Here is a 27,092-nt window from a genome sequence, read left to right on the forward strand (position 1 = left end):
AAAAAAACATACACAGGGGCAACTACTTCAAGCTCGGGCCATCCTCCACGATATCGTATTCTCTTTCAAAATGTTGTGGGTTAGCTTAGCCCTCTTCCTTTGTGCCAGGGAAACCCAATCTGGGTTTTGTGTACGCTGTTTGGGTCCTGTTGTCGTGCAGTCTTCCACGAGCTCTTCAATTTTCAAAATGACAAACAGACCGCAATCAGGGCTGTTCAAGACACAAACGAAATGTTAAAGCGTAACCAATAATGTTTCCACAGTCACAGACAATTCTGAAACATAATGTTAAATGAGACTACATTATTAATAATTACGTGTGTTTTTATCAATTGTCTAAAAACATATAAGTTTTTGTTCCAACATTTCCCGGAATGTTGGAACAATTTCAAACTAATTAAAACATGCATCATAATGTTGGAACAAATAAAGAGTGAGAACACTTACTTTTCTCCCTGAGTAGGGAATTCAGGCTCCCCAACGACATCTGCATATTTTTGTTGGGTTCCAAACATTGTGAATCCCACCTCTTCCATTACATCCTCCACATATGCCGCGTACTCCCTGGCATTTTCTTAACACTCCTTGGCCATCTTCTTATCAAATGACATCGAATCATAATGGGTCCACCGATGGAGAAATACATTATATATCAATAGTGTCCAGTGCCCCCCCCCCCTTGCTGCGTCCCCCGTTGTTGGTTGGCAGATTGGTGCACACACAAATAATATCTCCGGTTTCCCAGCATTATTACTCAACGTACGATTGAGCATTTGTTCGATTGAAGCTTGGTTGACCTCGGACTTTATCATTGTCTGTCGAACAAACACAAAGTTATCAAAATGTTCACTCATATAAAAGATGACGATAGGAAAACATTCTAATCACTTAACTTACATAGATCTCGGATGGGAGGCATAGCACACACTTTTCTTTCAATTCCTTGTGATTAGTGACGAAGGAACTGGCCCAGTTAATTATTTGTGAATCGCATTCGAGATTCATCATCAACATATCGAGCTGCTTTCCACATATGTCGTTAATGCCGTCACTAAACCAGACTTTAGTACTGGCAAATTTGGAAAAAACAGTGTCACCTTTTCTAATGATAGTACATATCAGGCAATGCTAGGACATTACAGTGCATGAACATTACAGGAACCTACTCGTACCTTTTGTCACTTTTCCTGAGGAATTCTTCCATCAGACCCTTTTCTTGTTCCTTGACATTCTTCCAGACTGGGCTTCTTCTCCAGTTTCCAAGCTTCTTAACTTTCTCCTCTTCTGACCTTCCGGCTCCCAACTCTATAATGTCTTCTACATTGATTGTTTTCTTTTTCTCGAGTTGCTTTGCTTTCTCGGTCAAAGTTCGGGTTCTTGGCTGAGTTTTTACCCTCTTAACCAAAGAGTTTTGTTTGTTTTTCTCTTTCGTTTGAACAACTTCAGCCATTTCAACCTGTGGCTTATTTACAAAATCGTCTTCCGAAGAACTTTCATTCTCCACGATCTCGTAGTTTTCATATACTTTGGCCACTTCACAAACCTCTGAAAAGAAAGCTGAAGGCCAAGTCAGCTGAAAGTCTAGTTCTTCCGTCTCTTTTTCACCTACATTCAAAACACTTGCAAATTGCTTTTCACCTGTTCCCACCACCACACGTTTAACTAGTCAACATTCGATAGAAAACCAAATCTTAACAAAAATCATTCTCCAATTCTTGATCAATATATATAAACGTTATCACGGATGTTCTAACATTTTACGTATTTATGCGGAGAAGAACACTTACTTGTTTGTTTCTTTTTTATTACTTAGCCGACCACTCTACTGTCGTTCGTGGTAAAAGACAGTCTTCAATTGTCGTGGTAAAAGACATCGTGGGAGTACGATAGAACTCTTTTACTTACCGTTTATCAAAAAACTTGTAACGATGGCCGAACAATTTATGTTCATACCAATCATCTGACAAGTAAGTAAGAATTTCAGAGAAGATATAATGATTCCACACAAGTTAATACGTTGGTTAAAATTAAATAAACTAGAAATAAAACCAACTTAAATCTAAAAAAACAATATTCATTTCTTTTATAAACGTAAACTGATGAAAAACATAATGTTAAATGTTGAAGCATTCTGATATTTGCTTCAACATTTGAAACTTCTTCTCAATCAAAGACAGGAATGTTAACAGAAGTAAAGAATTGCGTGAGCATTTACTCACTTGACCCAGCAACTTGGCTATCTGTCTGCTCTTGGTTTTGCCCCTCCCCGGAAGATTGACCCTTTACCAACTCATCAGAAATTGCCTTCTTACCCTTATTGTCTATTTCTGCTGGTCCAGTTTGGGCTTCGGCATCACTTTCTTTTTCGTTGCGGGGTTCTACGTTTACTTGTTCCGGATTTTTTGGGGCTACTTTCTGCTCCACTATCTTCTCTCCACCATCTCCACTCTCCACCTCTTGTCTAACCTCCCCACCCTCCACCTCCTCTCCAACAGTCACCTCATCCCTACCAACCTCGTCTCGAACATCCACCTCCCCCTCCGACACCAAAATCAAATTCCAAAACATCATTCTTCTCTCCTCTCTCTCTCTTCATCCTCTCCAATTCCTCTCTTAATACTTCTCTCTCTCTCTTTACCATCTCATTCTCTCTCTTAACCAACACATTCTCTTCTCTCAACCTCTCCACTTCCTCCTTCAACTTTTCTACTTCCTCGTCATTCATCTCCACCACCACCCTCTCCGTGAACTTTAACAACTCTTCCTCTTCCACAGACTCCGCCACCAACTCCACCTTCACCTACAAGGAGGGTTACATACATTTAATTAATTGTGTGAACATTCATGCAAATGCTCCAACATTACACACAATGTCACTCAGACATCAGTTATGTTAGAACATTTATTCAAATCACAGACACATTATAAGAAATGTTAAAACAAATTACCTACTCCTCTGAAATGCTTTCCAGCTCTTCTTCCAGTCCCTTAAGGAAGAATGGCTCGATCATCCATCGAGCTATTCTAGGACTTACCCCTACTTCTCCTACCAGGTCCTCATGGATCCTGGTGTGCATGCATTACCAGTACTGCAAATAAATTAAACACAAATAGGTCAGAAGTGTTTTTCTGTATCATCACAAGGAATGGGGTAAAATACTAAAGAATTCTCAAACATTCTGCACAATGTTGCAGCATTATATAAGTCCCCCATGTTAATGAAGAAACATTTTGGAGATTGTCAGAGCAAACTAATATGACTTTTATCATTATAAGTAATTATAAAGCATTTCAGTGCATGATCAGGAATACTTACGGGCAGAAGAGTCAGGCAGCCTGAAGCTTTGGTCGGGTCTTCCGAGTGCTTGTTGATTCTCTCCATCATGTAGGAGTGAATAGCTCTCGGCCATGAAACTCTATTTATCATTCTCTCCGTTTGGAGATTGTGATAAAAAGTCCCGACCACCGAGGAGCCGGCCGCTGAAGCAAAGAGGAAGGTTGCTGCCATGTACATGATCCAGAGTTTCAAGAACTCAATGGCAGGAGCCCTTGTTCTGGCAACCACATTCAGTGCCCTTTCGATGCTCGGGCCCCCAAACGATACAGACTTCCCCTCTACAATACAGTCTTTGAAATACTTGCTCAAAAACTGGTCCTTAGCCACATCTATGGTGACATTTGTTGGGAATGCTTCGTAAATCTGTCCTTCCATGGGGACTCCCAACAGCAAAGCAACATCTCCGGGAGTGAACTCAATCATCTTCCCTCCGATGTTGAAGGCTTGCCTCTGTTTGTCGTAGCAGTACAGAAGATCATAGATGGCTTTGTTAGGCTTCTCCATCACATTCTCTTTTCGGAAACTAATACTGGTCACTGCTTTAAATAAGGCCCCGAATGGTGAAGCAAGCAACATCTTCCTTTGCTCTTCAGTAATATATAACTGCAATTCCCGCGCCACCTTGAAAACTGCTTTTAAATTACATTTGTAATTAAAAGCAGTTTTCTTCTTCTGCTCCATAGGCTCTTTTGGTTGAGGCTCCACCGTGGGCTCTCACTTCTTCGAAGTATACCCTCGATGCTTCACACAAAAAGTAACAGATATGTCAGGGCATTCTACAAAATGTTCAACACTACACTGAATGCTACATCACTATAAATAATGGCGGATCATTTTGGAATGTGTCCACACAATAAGCCTAGGCCAATGCTGGTCTACACAATAATGAAAGATCACTAATTGAAGCAACATTTTAAAGAATGACAACACACTAACAAATATGCCAAACCATTATATGAAATGTCAAACCACAAACATTAAATACAGGACATGGTCAAAGATGTGTATACAATAAGATACCTTTGCTTGTTCAAGACTTGCAACTTTTTTGCCTCGATGCTTCACACAAAAAAGTAACAGATATGTCAGGGCATTCTACAAAATGTTCAACACTACACTGAATGCTACATCACTATAAATAATGGCAGATCATTTTGGAATGTGTCCACACAATAAGCCTAGGCCAATGCTGGTCTACACAATAATGAAAGATCACTAATTGAAGCAACATTTTAAAGAATGACAGCACACTAACAAATATGCCAAACCATTATATGAAATGTCAAACCACAAACATTAAATACAGGACATGGTCAAAGATGTGTATACAATAAGATACCTTTGCTTGTTTTGGACTTGCAACTTTTTTGCCTTTTTTGCTAGGCCCAGCAGAGGATGGCTCTTCAGCAGCCCTCTTCCTAGGGCTAGCCCTCAGTGGAGTCTGTTGTTTTTTAACAGGAGCATCTCCTTTCTTTGTGTTTGTTTTCACCATCTTTTGTAATCTGCAATAGGGAATATGTTTTGTATTAGACACCCACATGTTTCAAACAAACACAGAATGTATATACACAATCAAAATGTCTAAACATATACTAATTTCTTTTACACAACCAAAAATGTTAAAACAAACAGCCATAAATGTCACCACAGATACCTAAATGTTAAAATAACCCAAACCTAGAAACTTGATGAAGATTCATAAACACCCAAAATGACCTTTCTGTGAAGATGCATGCTTCCGAAATCACAAACAACTGTCTAAATGTCTAAACATAACTAACATTTCTTCAACACAACCCAGAATGATAAAACAAATCATTCCCTTCATCAACAAAGACATTTAGGTAAAAATCAAAGACAAAGTACTAAATGTCTCCACAGAAACCTAACTTTCGGATCACAACCCTAAATGTTAAAACAAACCTAACCTACAAGCTTGATGAAGAACCATAATCTCTCAAATGCTTCCGAAATCACAAAACAAAAACCAAAATGTTTTATCACAAACTGTAGAGCAACTTAACCCTAAATCTTTTTTGAAAAACAACCCAAAATGTTTTCTCAAAAACACAAGATCAGACTACTGAACTTGAAATAATAAACCCTAATTGTTTGAAAACACCCCCAAATTTTCCCAAACCCCTAAAACTGTACCAACAAACAAAGATCTGAAACAAAATACCCCAAAAATGTTCTAACAATCGAGAGAGAAGCACCGGTTTGAAAGAGAGAGAAAGGGACGTACCTGTGTCTGAAAGAGAGAGAAATCGAGAGAGAAGCACCGGTTTTGTTCAAGTGAGCGAAATAGAGAGAAAGATGAGTAGATCCGGTTGCTTAAATAGGTTTGGTTGAGAGAGATTCGGCGGTAACGTTTCGAATGAAAGAAGCGTTAATGGCTGGAAATTGTTTCGCTTGAAAAAGAGATAGAGAGAGATAGAGATGGACCGGTTTAGTTTGATCGAGATAGAGAGGAGAGATAGAGTGCAATCGGTTGAATGAAGAGAGAGAGAGATGGAGAGGGTTGTGTCTGACCGGGTTTGAATGAGGAGAGAGAGCGCGCGGAGTCCGAGAGAGAAGAGAGTAAGGCTGACATGAGTGATGGAGAGGGTTGTGTCTAATCAAGTCAGGTTGGCTTTTTTTGGGCGGGAAATGAGTGAGGGAGAGGAGAGGTAACCATTTCTTTTGTAGGGATAGAGAGGTAAAATCACTTTTTGGGTTTTTTTTTTAGATAATATTCCCTATTGGGTTGGATTTGGTATTTGGGCTCCTTTTTTGGGCCTTAGATTTATCCTCTCGGTCAAGATGCCTTAAACAAGGGCAGTAACTTCTATTATATAGATAGAGTATTACAAGTGAATGTACTAAACTACCCTTGTACAAAGAGATGAAATACATTTGTATTGTACATTTATAAGGAGGAACCCAAGAGTTTTTTTTTTGTTTTTTTAAGAAAGAGTAGGTTTTAATATGAAAGGGTATTTTCGGAAACAAACAATTAAAAAATGACCTAAATATTAATTATCAATATTATTTCAAACTTAACCGATTATTACCCATAATATTTTGGTAACTTCCACTTAATAGCAAAAGATGTAGGTGTTTTTTGTTATTATGATAATTTTGTGAACCTAAATAGCCTTTAAGAAAAAAAAAACGATTTTTGTGAAAAAAAAGTTTAATGAAATTTCGGTTATCGAAAAAAATGATTTTTGAAAAAAAATTATTTCGAATAAAAAAAAGTTTTTTTAGGGTAAAAGGGTTTTCGAGGAAAAAACGTCTTTCAGGAAAAACTATTTTTGGAAAAAAATATTATGGAGAAAATAGAAGGATCACGAATAAAACGATATTTGAAACGAGTTTCGAGAGCAAGGTTTCTTCAATATTTTTTCAAAAAAGCGTTTAAAAATACTCAAATAATAATAAATCATAGGATTCTTATTAGTTGTCTAACAAACAAAAAAATATTACTTGGATTCATGAATCCGAAGGACTCATGATTCTGCGGACTCATGATTCCGCGGATTCATGATTCCCCTTTATATAACACTAGGTTCCCACTGCGTCCTACGGACGCGGTAGATCCCTTTTGGCTGCGCCGTCGTGTTAAGAATATTGTAACAGTTGAATAGCCATTTTACATTTAGAGAAACAATAATTATACATTAAACAACCAAAAGGAGCAATCAAATACTAAGCTATTTACATTTAAAAAATCGAATTACATTTAAAAAAGAAAAATAATATTTCATTGTACATTTAAAAAAAAGAGAATTACATTTAAAAAAGAAAAATAATATTTCATTGAAGCCTGAACTATAAAATACATGTGAGAGATTGTTTTTTTTCTTACAGTGAAAAGATATCAGTCTGACAAGAGTCCTATTTATATATTTTTCGAAGTAGTTACTTTGGGAAGTTTTTCATAAAAAACCGATCAAGAATGTGGAAGAGAGATTTTCTCCCCACTAATTTCTCATCCTCCCACGTTTTTCTACTCAATAGAAAAAAAAGAGAAATATATGGGTAGTAGTTTTTTTTTTTTTTTTGTTGAACAGGGTAGTAGTAGTTACTCTAACTAATTTTAGTTGATTTACATAGATACCCTTTTTTTTGTAGTCTATTTACATAAAAAAAAATTATATCATCCGTCGAATGTGTTCCTAACCAAATCTCTAAAATAAAATGGACGGTCAGACTTATTCCCTGGATAACCGACTGACCTGTTTTAATATAATAAATTAAGGGTTTTCTAGACCTAAACAAACTTTGATTTAACAACTTCTAATAAATAAAATAATAGAATCTAAAATCTCGAAGGTTTCCTAAAAATACAAAACTGCTAAACTCATAATTCTCTACTAATCTACTAAAAAAAAATAGAACACTACTAAAATAACTCGACTTGATGATATCTAAGATTTTAAAAACTTCTGAAAAATCAAGAATTCAAACTTTCATTAGTCATTGAGAATAATACATTATTTGCATACTTTCAACTTATATTACCTAAGCAAACAACACCTTTGTAAGTACAAAACTTATTGTCGGATCTCCATATTAGGGATGTGCTATAGAACCAATTGAATCACACTTACACATAGAAAACTCTGGGCTTGACAAAGGAATGAACTTTGCAAACAAACTTCATTGTGCTTAAAGTAGATGATCTTGAACACCTCCTATTTCCCTTTACTAATCTTCAACTGCATTGACCCTTTCACATTCATCAATCCATTCACTGTACAAATCTATGGGCTCCGTCAAGGCGTTGATGGTTGTGCTGAAGCTCTCTTGACAAACCCCGCAGACAGCTTCGCCAAATAAATTCTTCATATCAATTATACATTCAACACTACTTCCATGGTTACAGAATGGACAACTAAACACTGTATCAAGCTTCTCCATTCTTTTCTTTGAAACTGGCTTCGCTCTCGACTTTCTTTTTCCCATGGCTCGTATGATAGACTGATCGTAGATATCACGCAGAAACACCCTCTGTTTGTTGTTTTTTCTTCTCTTCCTTTCCCCCAGTGAAGTTCTATATATATAGTATGAGAAGTGAAATATTCTTACCGCCTTATTTGGATGTCGGCGGGTTGTCAGGTCCGGTTCGAGGTGAACAACCATTGGTTTGGGATCCTCTATAGACGCCTCCATAATGCTATAGGCGCCTCCGAAACTGCTAAAGGCGCCTCCGAAAATGCTATAGACACCTGTAGACGCACCCTTTTGGTTTCAGATTGAAAGTCAATGTGTGAAGTTGACCACACGTTTGACTTCCTCTCCTTCTATGATCTTTCAATCGAAACTTTATTGTTTATGGTTGTGTTTGTTTTTTTAATTTTTCAGATCTGAAATCTGAATTGGGTGCCAATTCAGATTCCAGGTGTTTGTTTTTATCATTAGTGAAATCTGAAAATTAAGCTGAATCATGCATTTGTCTGAATTGGCTGAATTAGAGCCCATTTTATTCAGACTTCAAAACAAGTCTGAAAGAAGAAATAAATTCTGAAAAGTGTAAAATGTCATTTATGCCCATATAATTTAGAACAATCTTTCTTCTCCACCACCACTAAAACAAAACTACCACCACCACCATAAACCACCACCACCACAGACCGCCACCACAGGCCACCACCACAAACTGCCACCACAGGCCACCACCACAAACCACCACCACCACAGGCCACCACCACAGACTGCCACCACCACAGACTGCCACCACCACAGACCGCCACCACAGGCCACCACACAGACCACCACCAACACAGGCCACCACCAAAGTCCACCACCATATACCACCACCCCAGACCACCACCCCCGAAAACCACTACCACCACCACGTAGGAAACACCACGGAGACAACCACTCCACGAAAGCCATTGTAGAAAAGATTGTGAAACTTCGTCGGATCTGTGAGGGTTCTTTTGGATCCCTAGGGTTTTTCAATCAACCAGCCACGACCTTAAGCCACGACGTGTAGAAGAGAGAGTAGTTATGTGCTCATTATTTGAGAGAGAGAGGGAAACCCTAGGGATCCATTAAAGCTTTTCATCCACGACCTTCAACCGGATCTGTGAGAGTTTTCTAGCAAAACCAGTCCACATATCTACTGTCTAGAAGAGAGAGTAGTTATGTGTTCATTATTTAAGAGAGAGGGTTTTTCAATCAACCGGATCTGTGAGGGTTTTTTTAGGTTTTTGATATGCTGTGTAGAGAGAGTGTAGGGTAGAGAGAGAGAGTGAGCAGAAAGAGGAGGAGAAAGGTTAAGAAAAATTAGGGTTTTTTTCTTTTAAGAAAGATACATGAGGGTATAAATGTCAAAGCCATAATTCAGATTTAATTATTCAGATATGAAAAACAAACATCTTAATGTAAAATAATTCAGATTTTTCAGATTCAGCCATTTCAGTTCAACCAATTCAGATTCAGTAATTCAGATTCAGACTCACAAAGAAAAAACAAACACAACCTATATATATATATATGAACTGAAAATCTCTCCGTATGATCTTCTCCCTTACTGATTGAATTTCAAACTCCATATTTCTTCTTCTGTTTTTTCGATTTTAATCAGGCACTACTCTTATGAATTACTAATATTATTATCCATCAATCAGAAATGGCGCGAAGATCTGTAAATTCTTCATTAGCACTTAAACGATCTCGAGGGAATGAACCAGTTATTGATTTATCTAATACTAATAAATTAAGGGAGAAGGAGAAAGTAGAATCAAGAGGAGAAATATCAAAAAGACGACCAGCTTTTCTTTGGATAACATTACTTGGTTTAATTGTTTATGGTTCTTGGTCAGTTTATCGTTATCAATTTCAAACATTACCTAAACCTTTAAGTTCTAATGAAGCTGGTAAAAGGGGTTTTTCTGAATACAAAGCAATGGAACATGTTAAAGCTTTGACTCAATTTGGTCCTCATCCTGTTGGTTCTGATGCCCTTGATCTTGCTTTAAAGGTATAATAATACTAAACTCATTTTCATTTCATTCATCATCAAACTGTTCTTTAATAATCATTACATCAGAAACTCGAATTGCTCGAATAAAAAACCCTAGAATGTATTATTTGTGATGTTCGTTTTTAGTACTTACCCCTTTTACAGTATGTCTTGGCAGCATCGGAAAACATTAAATATACAGCTCATGAAGAGGTTGATGTACAAGTTGATTTCTTCCATGCAGAGTCTGGTTCGAATAATCTTGTTAGTGGTTTGTTTAAAGGGAAGACACTTGTGTATTCAGATCTAAAACATGTGGTTTTGAGAATAGTACCGAAATATCTACCTCAAGCGGAAGATAACGCTATTCTGGTTTCTTCTCACATTGACACTGTTTTCTCAACGTATGATTCTTTCAAATTTCTCTGTTTATTGTTTGGTTTTCCTAATTTCCAAAATGCATCTTTGCAAACAAAATGAAGAAATAAAACACTTGTCACACATGAATGTCTGTTCTACGATACAAAGAATGATATGTACTCATGTTTATCTGTATTATGCCAAAGCGAGTATATTTAAAGCAAGGATTAATTGTTGTTAAGTTTGTGGCCATCCAACTCAAAACCAATCGGCAATGAGTGGAGAGGACCTAGACCTTATATTCTTGGTTGCTAGATACCAATTCTCCCATGTGGGACTATTCTCACTAAAGAGCTTCCGTATAAAATTAAAGTTTGTTTGTCTCGTTTCAACCTTTCTTTCAGAACATACTCTTATGCTGTATGCAACACTTATTATGACTGGTTGTAAACTGATTTTCTTATACTGTTAGTGCTTTTCATATAGATTGTATTTTACGGCCTGTAAGAGTTGTATCATATATGGCATCGTCATTCATGAATTGAGACTCTATTCACATATGCTTGATATTTGAACCATTATCTGTAAAAGTGTAAATGCATTGTGGAATGTGTTATTTGTTTTGCATATGAGATTAACTAGACAGTAAAATATTGCTAGTTGTACATTTCACCTTGTAGCTAAAGTTGGTGAACCAGTAAAGACTGGATAAAAGAAGTCAAGTTTATTACCGAGGTGTCTCAACCTGTTTAAACTGCATCATGAAGTTTCAATTTTTCTCAATTTCTACAGAAATGCTTCTTAGAGAACATTTAGTTCCGAATAATTCCTGATAGAAAATCTCTATTTGCAGGAGTTACCTTTATATTTAACTCGTCCTTTGATTGGGAGTGTTGTCATTGATTCTGAAATTAGCTCCTCAAGTTGTTCTTGTATGTTAAGGTCCATCTAGCTTTCAAGCATGCATGTTATTTCTCGTCATGTACTTGTCAGCTCATAGAACATGTGTAATTCTTATACTGGCATCAATAAGGAGATTGATGAGCTTCTCTGCCAGTATTAACTTTCAAGAGATTGTAATTTCATCGGGAACCGAGTGTTTGTCTTAACGAGGCCAGCTAGCTTCTCTCTCGCTCTATAATGTGTTGGATAATATTTGCTATCAAATAAGATAGTGTTGTAATCAAGGAATGAAACTTCCCGAAATTTCACCGAAACTTCGCGAAACGTTTCCTAAAATGAGATTAGGTGCACGAAACAACACTTACAACTATTTCCTGCATAGTTTCCACCGACATGATCGAAATTTCCACCGAAATTGTTAGAAATATCGAAATTTCGACCGACATATTAGAAATCTAGCAAAAAAAAACCTGAGAAACTAATACTTGAAACATATCCCTTCCTTCGTCTTTTTCATCTTCATTTCTCTTTTTTCATCTACATTTCTCTTAGATCTCTCTTGATTTTTATGTTATGTTTTTAATTGTTTTTAAATCTATTTGAATGATTTAAGTCTCGACTTAACTGCCTAAATTGATTTTATCTTAGTAACACCCCTGAAATAACTGTGTAATTGACAATACCTTCTCAAACTATTATGTTATCTTTTGGGTGTTATAGCCAAAAGTTATTCAATTTACCCCCGGAACTGTGTAATTGTTAATACTCCCTCAAACTAATAGATAATGTTAAACATCATTTTTGTGTTTCATTATGGTTTAATAATCTTGTTATACATAATTGCATCATATATCTATCATTTCTGTAGATTTGTAAGATTTCCACACTGACCGAAACGTTTCTACGAAACGTTTCCACTTTTGGACCGTCCGAAATTTCGACCGAAACCGAAATTTCATTCCTTGGTTGTAATCATCTATCATGAACAATAAAGAACACTATTTACACCTTCATATTTTGAGAATCGAGCATGTTGACTTGAAAATTAAACCAACTGAAAAATTTGCAGGGGAGGAGCTGGAGATTGCAGTTCTTGTGTGGCTGTTATGTTGGAACTTGCTCGAGGAATTTCTCAATGGGCTCATGGTTTTAAAAATGCTGTTATATTTCTGTTCAATACTGGGGAGGAGGAGGGTCTTAATGGAGCTCATAGCTTTATAACTCAGGTGTGGAACCTTTAACAGAGACATACTGCAGACTCAAATTTCAAATTATAAATTATTAATTCAATTCTTTGTGACTAGATAATAGCAAAATTAGGATAACCAGTGAAATTGTTGATGCAGCATCCTTGGAGTAGTAGCATACGTTTGGCTGTTGATTTGGAGGCCATGGGTATCGGAGGGCAGTCCAGCATATTTCAGGTAAAATGTCAAATAGTTACTCTTTTGGCTTCTACAACGATATACTCTTTCGTTTATTAACATTTTTTCTCACTTGGTTACTGCAATGTAATTCCTCTTTTCAAGTCTTCATGCTGGCAATTCACTGCTTATATCACATTCACTATAACAGGCTGGTCCTGATCCATGGGCTATCGAAACCTATGCCAAGGTAGCAAAGTATCCATCTGCGCAGATTATTTCACAGGTTAGTAATTGTTTGTGCTAATTATATGTTTCACACTTTCATTCTACTAAATGTCAAGCCAAAAGAAATATGGGCTGTTCCCTGTCAAATCCTTTGACCACAAAAATATTGGGTAAATTTGCTTCTGACATTTTTTCTTTGGTCCAGTCTATTTAATATATTTCTGTTCAGAAGTATCCATATTTGGTATCTACAATTATCTATGGCTGCGTTATTATCTTTCCTATGCATCTACATTTGTTCCAAACTTTATAGTTTGGTATACCACAACAAACAAATAAGTTCACCACTTCTTGATGTAGTGGTTGGACGTCTACTCCGCAGCCCGGAGGTCCCAAGTTCGATCCCGTGGAAAAGCAAATGCATGATTTATTGAACTTGGGTAAAAATTAAGGTAGTTTAGGCCTGATAGTTAGGATGTTTAAAATCAGGCAGTTATAGCGTGTATTTCATCTTCACGGTGTATAAGCCTTGTAATGACTCCAGTAGTCCATTTCCAAAGAAATATATATAAATTCTCTTATAAAAAGATTATCAAACTCCGTTGTAATGGACGTGGATTCGATTTTTTTCATGTTTGACTCATCCATTTTGCTGTAGTGCAGGATCTCTTTTTTTCTGGACTGATAAAATCTGCCACCGACTTCCAAATCTACAAAGAAGTTGCTGGTCTTTCTGGGCTTGATTTCGCTTTTACAGATAATGGTGCTGTATATCACACGAAGGTTTGTCTTTGCATAAAACAGTGATCTGAAGTTTTTGCTCTCTTCCCTGTACTTGCAATCTTGTAGCTCCTCAGTTTTGTAAGGAAGACCTATAAAAGTTGACAAAAATAGTCTCATGACTTTTACCTGTTTGTTTTTCCCAACTCCCAACGTGATCCTGCTGAGGAATTGGGAAATTCAGTTTATTATGATAAAATCTCGTTTTTGACGTGTTACTTCCAAGTTTGGAGTAATGTGGGATTGCTGAGATCCTTATCTTTTTCCTTAGAATTTTAATCTGTCTTTTGATGATAAATATCAATTTTTCTACCCTGCAGAATGACAAACTAAAGCTTTTAAAGCCAGGTTCCCTTCAGCACCTTGGAGAAAATATGCTCGCCTTTTTGATCCAGAGTGCTACTTCATCTCATCTTCCTAAAGGGGAGGCAGTGGAAAACAATAAAGATGCAGCAGAAAAGCAAGCTATATTTTTTGACATTCTGGTAGAATAACTACTAGAGCTATCTCTTTATTCTGAGCTTCTCTTTGAGTAAATACTAAATATTCAATTACTACAATATCAAGTTTGAACATTATCATTTGCTGAAACTTGTATTCATTTGCTACTTCATAGGGGTCATACATGGTTGTGTATCGTCAAGGCTTGGCAACTATGCTCCAAAACACGATTATATTTCAATCACTTATAATATGGTCAACTTCATTGTTCATGGGTGGTTTTCCAGCCATTGTCTCAATGGGGTTATCATTATTAAGTCTTCTTCTGATGTGGATATTCTCATTAGGCTTCTCCGTTCTTGTTGCGTTTCTTCTACCTCTCATTTGTTCTTCACCTGCTCCTTACATAGCCAACCCGTGGGTAGTTATTGGCTTGTTTGCTTCTCCAGCTGTCCTTGGGGCCATGTTTGGTCAACATATCGGCTATCTTTTGCTAGTTAGGTATTTAGGGAGTACTTCTTCCAAGAGAGATCAAAGGAGATCGTCAGTTGTTAAAGCTGATATAGTCAAGTTGGACGCTGAGAGGTGGCTATATAAATCTGGTTTTCTGCAGTGGCTTTTTATTTTATTCATGGGAACGTTCTATAGAATCGGATCTTCCTACATAGCTCTTCTTTGGCTAGTCTCGCCTGCTTTTGCATGTAAGCAAGTGCCCTTTTGTCTTTAGTAACTTCTAGAAGTACCTCATCACTGTTATGCAATTATTTTATGTGATTATGTTGCCTTGGAATTCATAGTTGGCTTCCTCGAAGCAACATTAACTCCAGTTCGATCGCCGAAGCCGCTCAAAAGTGCAACCTTGCTGCTGGGTTCGACTCTTCCAATTTTAATATCTGGTGGTGTATTTATTCGGCTGACAGGGACATTAACTGGGATTGTAGTTCGATTGGAAAGGTAATAATTCTGGTTTCTCATATCTTTCCCCTGCAGAATTACTTTTAGAAAAATTGACTTCGGAAATTTGACATATATCTTCCGCGATCCTAGTGCTGACTTAGAGGTACTAATTTTTCATATACATCTGTATGCAGAAACCCAGGCAGCACACCTGAGTGGCTAGGAAATGTTATGGTTGCTGCATTTGTTGCAGCCATTGTTTGTCTGACATTAGTGTATCTTCTTTCATATTTTCACCTTTCAGGTTTTTATTCTGTCTCAATTTCATTTTATAGCGCATGTCAAAATTTCTCTGTACTTGACAGTAGCGGTTTAGTGGTGTTTATCTAATGTTGCCTTTACAAAAAATCAAATTAAGTTGTTTATCCCTAACAATGTGTAGGTCGAAAAAGATCAATTTTATTTGCAGCTTTTGCTTTATTTGGCCTCACACTTGCTGCAGTATTGTCTGGTATCATCCCTTCATTTACTGAAGATATCGCCAGGACGGTAAATGTAAGTATCTCTACCACACAAGATAAATAAGCTCATTTTCATCTATATATATGTGGTATATATATGTACACCACACACGCACGCGCACACACACACACGCACACCGACGCGCGCTCACACACACACACACACACACACACACACACACACACACACAAACCTTACGAATTACAGTTACTATTTTGAGCAACTGACCCGAGATATTTGATTGTGATTTCTGTGGGTGTCTCTTCTGTACTGTTTTTTCTTTCTTGCCGTTTGAACTTTGATTCGTTGTATATTAGGACTTCTACTTTTTCCCGTCATTTTGAAGCGGTTAGTTATTAATGTATTAAATCCAGGTTGTCGTCAATCTGTTGTTTTACCCGCACCTGTTTTGTTTGCAAAAATATGAACTCATCATACATTTTCCCCAAGTTCATACCAATATACACCTTAATATTTTCAGGTTGTGCATGTAGTGGAGACAACTGGAACAGATGGAGAAGCCCGTTCCCCAAGTTCATATATTTCTTTGTTTTCTCAGACTCCTGGAAAGTTGACTGAAGAGCTTAAACATGTTAAGGAAGAAGGGTTTGTTTGTGGTAGAGCGAAGGTAACTGATTTTGTGACTTTCACAGTGAACTATGGTTGCCGGAGCTCTAATGACACAGAAAATGGCTGGAATGAGTTAGAAGTTCCTAAGCTAAGTGTTCTGAGTGACACGAAGAACAATGATAGGGTAACACGGGTTTCAATCGATACAAAAGTTTCTACACGATGGGCACTTGCAATCAATACAAACGAAATCAAAGATTTCAAGTTTGAAGGTAACATATCGCTAAAAAATCTTAATTTTCTACTATGTTACTTGCCTGTGGCGTGTCAGCCAGGTTAACCACGCCAGGCACAAGCTGTGCATGGCCGTGCCCGTGGCTGGGCTGTCCAAGTTGGCCTGCCCCAACTTTTCTTTGGTTTCTGTTTAGCGTTTGAGGCTTTCTATAAGCTCCAGAGTGTGCCAAAAAAGCGGGCCTTATTGGGCCATTCTCAGGCGGACTCAGCAACTTAGTTACCTCTAATTACTTTTCAGACATGAGACCAAACCTAAGGCACTACATTAATTTCTTTTGATTTGCAGGGAATTCAGAAGAGTTGGTCCAAGTTGGGAACAACATCGGTGTTGATGGATGGCACACTATTCAGTTTTCAGGCGGGAAGAATTCTCCGACAAAGTTTGATCTAACTCTCTTCTGGAACAACAATTCCACCTGGTCAATTCCTAAAAACGAACGTAAGAATCAGAATCTTCTGTTAAGACTACGAACTGATGTGAATAGATTGACACCCAAAGCTGAAAGAGTTCTTAGAAAGCTTCCTAACTGGTGTTCGATGTTCGGTAAATCAACATCTCCTCTTGCTTTAGCATTCTTAAGTAGTCTTCCTGTTGATTTCTAGATTCTGTAGAACTTCACATATACTTCAGTTCGTGTTTTCGAGTTCTTTCTGTAATGTAGACATTTTTGTGTTTGATCCTGAGTTGTAGGATTAGCATTTCTTTACTAATAAGTGTTTCCAGTAGTTACCACTTTGTAATATTACGGTTTAGCACACTGTTTTCGTTTTAGTGAGAAAGAAATGACAAACAAATTCCTCTATATTAGAGTTTCTACTCATAGTCATAGGAAGGAAATGTTGGTATCGGGATTCCATGACTGCACCCTTCTGCAGCTATGTAGGTTCCCGACAGATCGTTGTCAGTCGACAAGATCTGTATAATGGGCACAATAGCTGGCACAGCAGTAGGACTGTATGGACCCGCCAGTCAGGCACCATGAAGTTCCAGCGAGCTGGGACTTGGATATGCCCTGTAAAAACTGGGTCGTGGGCAGTCAATTTCAGCACGCCATCAGTTTCAGCACTATGTATGGAAGAGACATTCAGATGGAGTTTTGGTAAATAATCTATTGCTGTGTCGGTTTGGCGTTTTGATATATATATATATATATTCGGAATTGCACTCAAATCACCATAAAACCCATTTCGGTTGAGTTGTAACATGTACGTCTCTGCACCGTTCGAATCTTAACATTAAAATCACTCGGAATCAATGATAGTAGTCAGGTGAACTCACAACAATATGAAATAATGAGATGGAGAAAGAAAATACGCGACTATCTTATAAGAAAATATTGAATTAAAGAACATCTTTCGTAGTTTCCTAGCAAATCAAACACTGCAAAATGAATACCCAGTTACCAACTTACCTACAAAGTACAAAGACAGAGAGACCTAAAGCACAACATTATCTAAAATCTGAATCTCCTAACTCTAACCCTTCCAGTTTCCCCCATTTCTACCCTTCTTAATTCTCTCTTTCTCTCTCTCTAGTAGTTAATACACTTTTTTTGTCATCTATTTGCTCCTATGCTCCTCCCCATTCCCACCTCTCTGTACAGACTCCAAAGAAAAGAAAAAAATGAAAGGACAGACTGATAACATAAATGGAACATTGGTCTAAGCGTGCATCACTTCTTCCTTTTTTACATGCAATCAAGCAACTGATTGCTTGCTAGAATCAACTCAGGGCCTGGATTGATCTGGTTCATGGTTTCAGTTGCTCTAATATTGTAGCCAGCTTGGATCCTCATTTCCAGTACCTTCCTGTGGGAGTTAGAGTGTACAGAAGCTACGAATGTTGGGCTAGCGGCCGGACGGTATTCAGGGAAGAGACGACCCGACTTATGTCGAACACCGCAAGCATTACAGAGGGTTTTGGGACCCATTGGGCCTGCTCTCCATTGTGGAGTCTTTGTTATCCCACAATGCAGACATTTTCTAACTGCCACTGCAGTCTGCTGCTGAAGTGAAACACTTTGTTCTAAGCTACTGGGTGGCAGAGACAGTGACAGTTTCTTCTCCTTTTTCATCTTCTTCTTTTGTTCTGTTCCATCAGGTTTTGGTATAAATAGTGGATGGGATTCTGCAAAATTCTCTAATTCTGATGAGAAGTCAGACATCGAATTGGTTATGGATGAGATAGGCGAGACGAGGTTGAGAGATGATCGGGGGTTGAAAATTGTACGACGTGGACGCTTGCTCCGTGCACGGGTAGGAATGACTGTGTCAGAGCTGAGAGGAACTCTTTTCTTTCCAGAACAGGAGCTGCTGCTTTCAAGCACCGAGACTGGGCTGGATGTCCGAAATAATCGACCGGAATTCTCCTTCTTTTTGTTGTTAGAGAAGTTGGGTTTGAGATTGATGCTTCCAGCAGAGAAAGAATCCTCGACAAACGTCGATAACCATTCCAACTGAGCAATGTCTTCATCCTGATAAAAGGAAAGGGTCAACTTGTATCATAATTCAACCGCTATTTCGTCAAGGATTATATCACATTCAAAAGTAGTCTCTAACTGATATTACAATTTAAGACTTGAACTCATCAGTCATCAAAAACTCATCTATGTTAGTATATCATGACAGCACGATAGCTTGACCACATTATGATCGCATGCCATGGGATCTTATGTGTATATGCCACATTGTTTAAGCTGTGGTTTTATAACTTGCTCTCTGGTATAACTAAACCTCTTTGGTCTGTTCATACATCAGCTGACATGGCATGTGGTCGGTTCATGAAATTAGATAATACGGTCCGATTAGCGTTACTCATGTTCGAGGGGACACATGTGAAGGTAGAATAAACTCACCGGAAGTGGAACTTCTGAGCAACTGGTGTTAGAGAAATCAGAACAAGGTCCAACAAGACCTTCTGGTGGTGGCATTGTATCCCAAAGATCTTGGAAGCCATTACCACCCTCGATTTCTTCAATGGGAAAGTCGAGTAAATCATCAATGTGGTCAAAGAAATCCCCGCTAATATCGAAGTTCATTTCATCTAGGAAGCTAGACCCAATCATATTTACCTGAACAAAACCAAATCAATAAGTTCAACTTCAATTCTTTTCTCATTTAGAATGAAGGAATAAAATTCTTCATTCTTAGCTTCATTATTCATATTAGGAACAATACCCAATCTATGAATTTATAATACCTCAACAATTCAAATCCAATTGAAAAGGTTTGATACCCACAAACCCAATTCTCTATATCAGTTTGAGAAATTATGTTAAAATAGTCCCACATGCCAAAACAATAATACCTAGTGAACCACTACTGTTATGCCTAGATCATGGGGATTGAGACCTCATATTAAAAGAGTTAATGGTTATATAATGGAAAACCTGATTTTTCATTATTATTATATTATTTATTTAAAGAATAAGATAAAAAAAATATATATAAATATATCACCGACAGCTCAACCGTACATGTGGCACATGATGTGGGCCAGAAAAATTATTACTCAAATAAAGAATCCAGCTGTAAAATCAATAATACAACTTTTTACAAAAAAAAAGGGGCACCTTTATTTGAATTTAGGGGAAAAATTAAGGTTTGCATTTGAAACAAAAATTAAAATGCAATGAAGATAAGATAGAGTTTGAAGAAGAAACCCTAGGAATTCGAGAATGATGATTTCTATTCTAGGGGTGGTTCAATTTTCTCTTTAACTTGAAGAGTAATAAAGAAAATAAAAAGTTTTAGACCTTTGAAATTCAGAATTTGTTTTAGAAATTGAAGGACATATAAAGAGAGAATTTTGAAGAAAAATAAGTGAATTTCAGCAAACAATTGAGAAAGAAACATTTTCGTATTTCAAATACCTCTCTAATTTTCCTTGAGAAAATTAGGTAGAGAGAGAGACCCTAAATTGTAAGTAGGAAGCTGAAAGGGGGAAAGGAAATGAACCTGTGAATTTCGAATTATAGGTTGAGCTGTATAGAAAATGCAATTCAGAAGAGAAAAGCTCCCGAAACCCTTCGATTGACTTGCTAGAGAGAGAGGAATGGAGACAACTTCCTGAAACAGTTAACTTAAAAATCTATCTGGGTACAAAGAAATAGAGAGACAGAGAGAGGGGTTTAGAGAGAGAGAGAGAGAGAGGGTGGGGAGGGTAGTTTAGACTTTAGAGAGAGAGAGAGGGAAGATGGATGGATGGGGGTTTAGAAGAAGAAGAAGGAGAACGTGAAGAAGGTTAAGGTATACACTTCTGGTAGTTGAGCCTCCCCTTCATTGCTACCCTGTCTTTTTACCTTCCTTATTACTCTCTCTCTCTCTCTCTCTCTCTCTCTCTCATAACTGGAAAGCAAACAACTGGTGTTGTGGGTCCCTTCCCCCCTCACCCTTCTTTTTCACCCTATCTTTTTTGTCTTTATGAAAACTTCATAGGTTCGGCTAAGAGCACCTCGACAAAAGGCTGTTAGCACTCGGAGGAGGATATTGACCTTAGTCAATCTCATTTGACCCCAACATCCTATTGACCTCTGGGTATAAAGGGATTGACCCGTTCAAAATCCGGTCAATTTTCCGGTCGTCGACATTCAAACATGAAAAAAAACTTTTTTTTCTCTCTCCTCGTCTTCCTTTCTCTTCTCTTTCATGTTCTCTCTCTAACTAATCTCTCTCTCCAATTAAATCAAACAAAGGTGATGTATAGGATAAGTTCAATTGTGTTGGAACAAGCTATAAAAGTACAAATCCCCCATGTATACAAGCTTAAATTAGGACTCTATGACACGTTCAACAAAACCCTAAACGATTATTCGAACAAACGTTAGAATGCAATTAAAAATCCAGAGAGAGAGTTAACCTTCTCAATCGCAAATCTTTGTAATTTCGGGACTTCCTCGAGTAATCAAGCCTTTGTTCGGCGAATCTCAGCATTAATGGCAACTGCGTCAGCCTTATTTTTCTCATTTGAAGCATCTTCTGCTTTCTGTGTTTTAACAATTGAGTCAGATATTGACGAAAACGCTAAAGAGGAAACTAGAGAGAGAGAAAGAAAGAAATCGGCGAAATTGAACCTGGAGTGTTGTTTCAATTTCAGTTTCGACGGCGGCGAAGAGACGAACGAAGGCATCGTCACCGGAGACGTTGAGATCCTTTTGGTTGTCGATATCATACTTATCGTATTTTTTGCAGATCGAATCGACTCGAGTAAGAATGTCGATCACACTCATCTTCAGTTGATGTCGAAAGAGAAAGAAAACACTATTTTTAGAGAGAGACTCTTCTTATCGGTAATCTAGTGTTCCTTTTCCTACCCTGAGATCACGTGTTCGGTGGGGATTTAATAACAATTTCGAAGGAGTACCAGGGGTTGTCACGAGAGTAAAACCTAACAATTTCGAAGGTTTACTCTCTAACTAATCTCTCTCTCCAGTCGATACCAGGGGCTTCATCTGGTATAGATTGGAGAAAAAGATTAGTTAGAGAGAGAACGAGAGAGGAAGAAGAAGATAGAGGGAAAAAAGTTTATTTTTTTTTTATGTTTGAAGGTCATCGACCGAAAAATTGGTTGGTCGGCGACCTTCGTCGGTGAAGAAGATGAGGTGGCGAGAGGATGAGGTGGCAGAAAGAGGTGATGAGATGGAGGATAGAGAGGTGGTGACTAGTTAACGGACATATAACGGTAACTGAAAAAGGGAGTCATCTGGGTATTTTCAATAAAGTAGGGGGCTAGGCAGGAAGCTGGTCATAAAGTTGGGGGCTATTTGGAAAATAAAGCATATAAATATGTTGTTATAAACTGTTAACAATATATAATTATGTTGTTATAAACTGTTGACAACATACGCAATACTGTTCAGGCTTGTTATAAAATGTGACAACATGTATTTTTGCCCTGATTTGTTATAAAATATTGAAAACATACATACTTATGTTGTTAACAACATATACAACATAAGTATGTATGTTTCTGTCAAAAGCAAAACAAAAAAATGCGGAAACCATCTTTTTCTTTAAAAGACATATCGAAAAATGCTTTAGCCAAAATGTTAGTGTCAATCTATGTTTGTCGAATAAAGACAAAATGCAAAACATTTTAGCAAAATAATTTTTGAGCAAAAATGAATTTGTTTAGAAATTTACAAAATTGTTGAGAGCAAAGTAAGATTTGTTCAGAAATTTTCAAATAAAAGTTTCATGTTGATTTCAGGAGTAAAATTATCGTTTTACAAAATAGTTTTTTTCCAATATTATTTAGAGTTGGGTATGGTTTCCTATTATACCACACATTTTAGATTTTTAAATTACCCACCCGATCATAAATAGGAGTATGTCTTCCCAGTCATGCTAATGAGTAAATGCAAATTACATTACTAAGTTTACTTCACACTTTCAACAAAAAGAAGAGGTTTGTCTCATTGTCCTCTTTATTGTGAAGTTCATTGGACTTCACAATGTCTTTTGTGATGTTCGTCGGTTCTTTGTTACATTTTCCACAATAAGCTTGCTTACTATATACGTCGGTAGTCTAGGTTTAGGTATACCAATCAGAAAATCAAATCAAGTGCAAGAAAGCACATACCCTTTCAAGATAAACATAGGGTTGGACTTCATATGAGCAACATGTACGATAAGATTGTGCACCACTCTTTGGCGCAGTGGTTGAACACCCTCTCTAAGTTCATGAATTCCTGAGGTCGAATCTCGGTAGAAGTAGTTTATCATCAAGATTTATAGTCAAATTCCAGTAGAAGTGTAAGATTTCTCACTTGAAAACTTCAATTTTATTCAATCACTTATGTTCTTTCTTAGTTACATTCTTATTTATACTAAGTACAAGTAGAGAGATTCTCATCAAAAAAAAAAAGTACAAGTAGAGAGAGGAAGAAACAGAATTAGTAACAATACAACTAACTAATTCTGTTATTTACACAGGGGGAGTGCTTATAGACATGGTGCAGTCTGACTTGACCTGTGACTTCTGTTGACTACTCAGTCTTCCTTGACCTATGACTTCTGTTGACTCCTTTGACCCTTAATAAGCCGAAACCCTAAGTGTATCTCTTATTCTTCTTTCCTCTTTTCTCTTCTTCTCTGTCGAGAAACCCTAGCCACCGAATGTATCTCTTATTCTTCTTTCCTCTTTGCTCTTCTTCTCTGTCGGGAAACCCTAGCCACCGAGTGTGTTCCAACATCCCCCCTCAAACCGATGGTGTTGAAGTGTGCAGAAACTCCATCAGTTTGTTGCGAAGGTGATGGAACAGATCTAGGGATAAACCCTTGGTGAAGATGTCGGCTAACTGCTCTTTGGTTGCGATGTGATGAACCACCACAACCCCACTGGTTACCAAATCACGAACATAATGAAAATCGACCTCTATGTGTTTGGTTCGAGCATGGAATACTGGGTTCGAGGCTAGAGACTTCGCACTGATATTATCACAGTAGAGCACAAAAGGGCGAGTCATCGAACAGTGCAGTTCATCAAGAAGGTAAGATAACCAAATCATCTCAGTTGCTGTTGTTGAAAGTGCTTTATATTCGGCTTCTGTAGACGATTTTGCTACTGTCGCCTGCTTTTTTGAACTCCATGAAATGAGACTCGAACCAAGGAAGACACAATACCCTCCTGTGGATTTCCTCGAGTCTGGACACCCAGCCCAGTTTGAATCTGAGTAGGCTGTTAGAGTAGTAATATCACCTGCTGACAGTCGAATACCTGAGCCAATAGACCCTTTTAAGTATCTTAAGATTTTCTTCACAATACTCATGTGGATTTCTGTTGGTTTATGCATGAACTGTGCTGCATAATTGACTGCAAAGGAGATGTCTGGACGAGTCAAAGTGAGATACTGGAGACCTCCTACTAAGCTTCTATATTCTGTTGGAGATGGTAGTTCAATACCATCAAGGATAGACACTCTCTGTCCACTGGAAACTGGTAACTTTGAAGGTTTGCAATCCAGCAACTTTGCTCTATTAAGAAGCTCCAAAATATATTTATTTTGTGTAAGGAGCATACTGTTTGGAGACTTGTCATGAGAGACCTCTATACCTAAGAAAAAAGCCAGAGACCCCAAGTCTTTCATCTTAAACACTGTGCTTAAATCAGTAATGAGCTTTGATAGAATAGGTTGAGAGCTCCCAGTGAGGATTATGTCATCTACATATAAGAGAAGTACCACTGTGTCTGAATTTACATGATAGAAAAACATTGAGTGATCAGTGGTACTCTTATGAAATCCATATTCAACCAAGAAGGTAGCAAATTTGTGAAACCAAGCTCTAGGAGCCTGTTTGAGGCCATAAAGAGCTTTGTGCAGATGACACACATAATTTTCCTTTTGAGGTTGAACAAACCCTGGTGGCTGCACCATATACACTGCCTCTTCTAATTGTCCATGAAGGAAAGCATTTGATACATCCAATTGTCTGAAATACCAACATTTTGTGACTGCTATTGTAAGAACCAATCTGATGGTGTTCACTTTGACCACTGGACTGAATGTCTCAGAGTAGTCAATGCCCTCCTGTTGATGGAACCCCTTGGCAACAAGCCTTGCCTTGTATCTCTCAATTGAGCCATCACTCTTTTGTTTTAACTTGTAGACCCATTTGCATCCCAAGATATTCATGTTGTTGCTGAAAGGTACTAAAGACCATGTCTTATTGAGTTGTAGTGCTTGAAATTCATCTTCCATTGCTTTGCACCACTCAATACTCTTTGCTGCCTCTTTATAAGTAGTGGCTTCAGTGGGAAGATGAAGTATAGATAGGTAAGCAACATCCAAAGTGTGAGGTGATGTGAAATGGGCCACAAAGTCAGCTGGAAGCTGCTTAGGTTTGACAATGCCATTTCTGCCTCTAGTGATCACCTGTTCTGATTGGAGAGGTTGTAATGGTACTTGTGTGATAGCTGGTGGGCTAGTAGTATGACTAGATGTCCCTATCTCATGAGAAGTCATGCATCCTGTCCCTGAATTAGTTGGTGTACTAGTAAGATTACTAGGTGTCCCTAGTTCAGGCCTAAAGGAATGAGGTTGGTCTATAGGTGGTAGAGGCAATGAAATAGGTGGTTCCACTATTTGATCACACCTAGACTGTTTGTTAGTGATGTTAGCATAAGGAAAGTTGCTCTCATCAAAACTTACATGTCTAGACACATATAGTCTTCTTGTTATAGGGTCATAGCATCTATATCCCTTATGCTCATGACTATAACCTAAGAAGACACATTGTACAGTTTTGGGGCTAAGTTTGTCTTTTCTGAGTTCACCTAGATGTGGGTAACATGCACAACCAAAAATTCTAAGGTTTGTAAAATCAGGAGGTATATGAAATAGTATCTCAAATGGTGTAAGACCCTGAAGTGTGGGAGTAGGAAGTCTGTTTATAATAAAGACTGCAGTGCTAAAGGCATCAAACCATAGATTTTTTGGTAAAGAGCAATGAAAAGATAATGTATTACCCAATTCTGTGATATGTCTATGTTTCCTCTCTGCCTTTCCATTTTGCTGTGGAGTGTAAGGACAAGAGCTCCTGAAAGTGATACCATGCTTGTCTAGAAAGGCTCTAAAGTCTCCTTTCTGTAATTCTGGTGCCCCATCTGATTGGAAGTATACAATTTTTTCTTTGAGTAGATTCTCTGTTGTTGCTTTAAAATGGGTAAAGCACTTTATGCTATCTGATCTCACTTTCATTGCATATATCCATGCATACTTGCTGTAATCATCTAGAAATAAGATATAATATCTTGCTCCATGAGGTGTTTGAATAGGAGCTGGTCACCATATATCACAGTGTATCATGTGTAGTGGATGATTGGTTGTGCTAGAGGATGATGTGAAGGGTAAGCATCTGCTCTTTCCCAATTCACAAGATTTGCAGAAAGGTTTATCATTTATATTGGATACTATGATCTTATGCTCTTGATGAAGTTGTCTGATGGTTCCACTGTGTGAGTGCCCAAGTCTAGCATGCCATATGTCATAATTTGTAGTTATCTTGGTGACATGTGCAGCTGTAATATCTTGTGATGATCTTACACATTGTGCCTCTATAGGGTATAGATTGTTTCTCATTGGCCCCTCTGCTAAGGTCTGTTTGGACCAAATGTCTTTTATTTTGTAACCCCAAGGCATAAACTCTACTGAACATGAGTTATCTTTGGTGAACTTGGATATAGACAGTAGGTTCCTTTTCAAATTTGGGACACATAGAACATTTCCCAAGTCAAAAGCATGTGTAGATGTTAGGAGAGTGGATGTACCTGTGCTGGCAATAGGTAGGAAGTTTCCACTTCCAACCATTACTGCTTCTGTACCACTATAAGGTTCAGAGCCCATTAAATTATCTGCAGAATGTGTCATGTGACTGCTGGATCCTGTATCTGCCAGCCATGATGAGTCTTTCCCTTGTATAGGACTGATTATAGCATGACATT

The 27,092-nt window shown here is 37.8% G+C and overlaps 2 protein-coding genes and 1 pseudogene across 5 annotated transcripts; 1 reads left to right on the plus strand and 2 right to left on the minus strand.

Moving 5' to 3' along the window:
• Positions 1 to 507: 507 nt before the first annotated feature.
• Positions 508 to 8,287, minus strand: LOC147550147 (uncharacterized; annotated as a pseudogene). Its single transcript, XR_015237434.1, has 5 exons — positions 8,031 to 8,287; positions 2,515 to 2,738; positions 1,173 to 1,662; positions 898 to 1,069; positions 508 to 815 (listed from the first exon to the last, which is right to left on the minus strand). The product of XR_015237434.1 is annotated as an uncharacterized LOC147550147 (transcript).
• Positions 8,288 to 8,408: 121 nt separating this feature from the next.
• Positions 8,409 to 17,454, plus strand: LOC147550148 (uncharacterized). Of its 2 annotated transcripts, none has more exons than XM_086667135.1 (14): positions 8,409 to 8,656; positions 9,810 to 10,310; positions 10,458 to 10,696; positions 12,625 to 12,781; positions 12,902 to 12,979; positions 13,131 to 13,205; positions 13,811 to 13,930; positions 14,248 to 14,412; positions 14,544 to 15,069; positions 15,166 to 15,322; positions 15,460 to 15,569; positions 15,708 to 15,820; positions 16,269 to 16,629; positions 16,938 to 17,454. In XM_086667135.1, the coding sequence occupies exons 2-14, from the start codon at positions 9,960 to 9,962 to the stop codon at positions 17,252 to 17,254; spliced, it is 2,769 nt and encodes a 922-aa protein (XP_086523261.1). In that variant the 5' UTR covers positions 8,409 to 8,656; positions 9,810 to 9,959; the 3' UTR covers positions 17,255 to 17,454. The 2 variants fall into 2 exon arrangements, with proteins under 2 accessions (XP_086523261.1, XP_086523262.1); XM_086667136.1 differs by having other exon boundaries at positions 8,608 to 8,668; positions 9,794 to 10,310.
• Positions 17,455 to 17,975: 521 nt separating this feature from the next.
• Positions 17,976 to 21,023, minus strand: LOC147550149 (GATA transcription factor 8-like). Of its 2 annotated transcripts, none has more exons than XM_086667137.1 (3): positions 20,609 to 21,023; positions 19,507 to 19,722; positions 17,976 to 19,125 (listed from the first exon to the last, which is right to left on the minus strand). In XM_086667137.1, exons 2-3 carry the CDS (start codon positions 19,714 to 19,716, stop codon positions 18,340 to 18,342), a joined length of 996 nt encoding a protein of 331 aa, XP_086523263.1. In that variant the 5' UTR covers positions 19,717 to 19,722; positions 20,609 to 21,023; the 3' UTR covers positions 17,976 to 18,339. The 2 variants fall into 2 exon arrangements, with proteins under 2 accessions (XP_086523263.1, XP_086523264.1); XM_086667138.1 differs by having other exon boundaries at positions 20,524 to 20,978.
• Positions 21,024 to 27,092: the final 6,069 nt, after the last annotated feature.

The sequence above is a fragment of the Eschscholzia californica genome, unplaced genomic scaffold (assembly GCF_041429995.1).
Source record: "Eschscholzia californica isolate CP2 unplaced genomic scaffold, dmEscCali1.0.p SCAF_3, whole genome shotgun sequence".
Classification (NCBI taxonomy): Eukaryota; Viridiplantae; Streptophyta; class Magnoliopsida; order Ranunculales; family Papaveraceae; genus Eschscholzia; species Eschscholzia californica.

Coding starts and splice junctions, on each gene's coding strand:
- LOC147550149 (XM_086667137.1), bottom strand. CDS start 19,716: ATGATTGGGTCTAGCTTCCTAGATGAAATGAACTTCGATATTAGCGGG. Junction 19,126..19,506: donor GCTCAGAAGTTCCACTTCCG/GTGAGTTTATTC, acceptor TCCTTTTATCAG/GATGAAGACATTGCTCAGTT.
- LOC147550148 (XM_086667135.1), top strand. CDS start 9,960: ATGGCGCGAAGATCTGTAAATTCTTCATTAGCACTTAAACGATCTCGA. Junction 15,323..15,459: donor ATTGTAGTTCGATTGGAAAG/GTAATAATTCTG, acceptor ATCTGTATGCAG/AAACCCAGGCAGCACACCTG. Junction 16,630..16,937: donor CAAAGATTTCAAGTTTGAAG/GTAACATATCGC, acceptor TTTGATTTGCAG/GGAATTCAGAAGAGTTGGTC.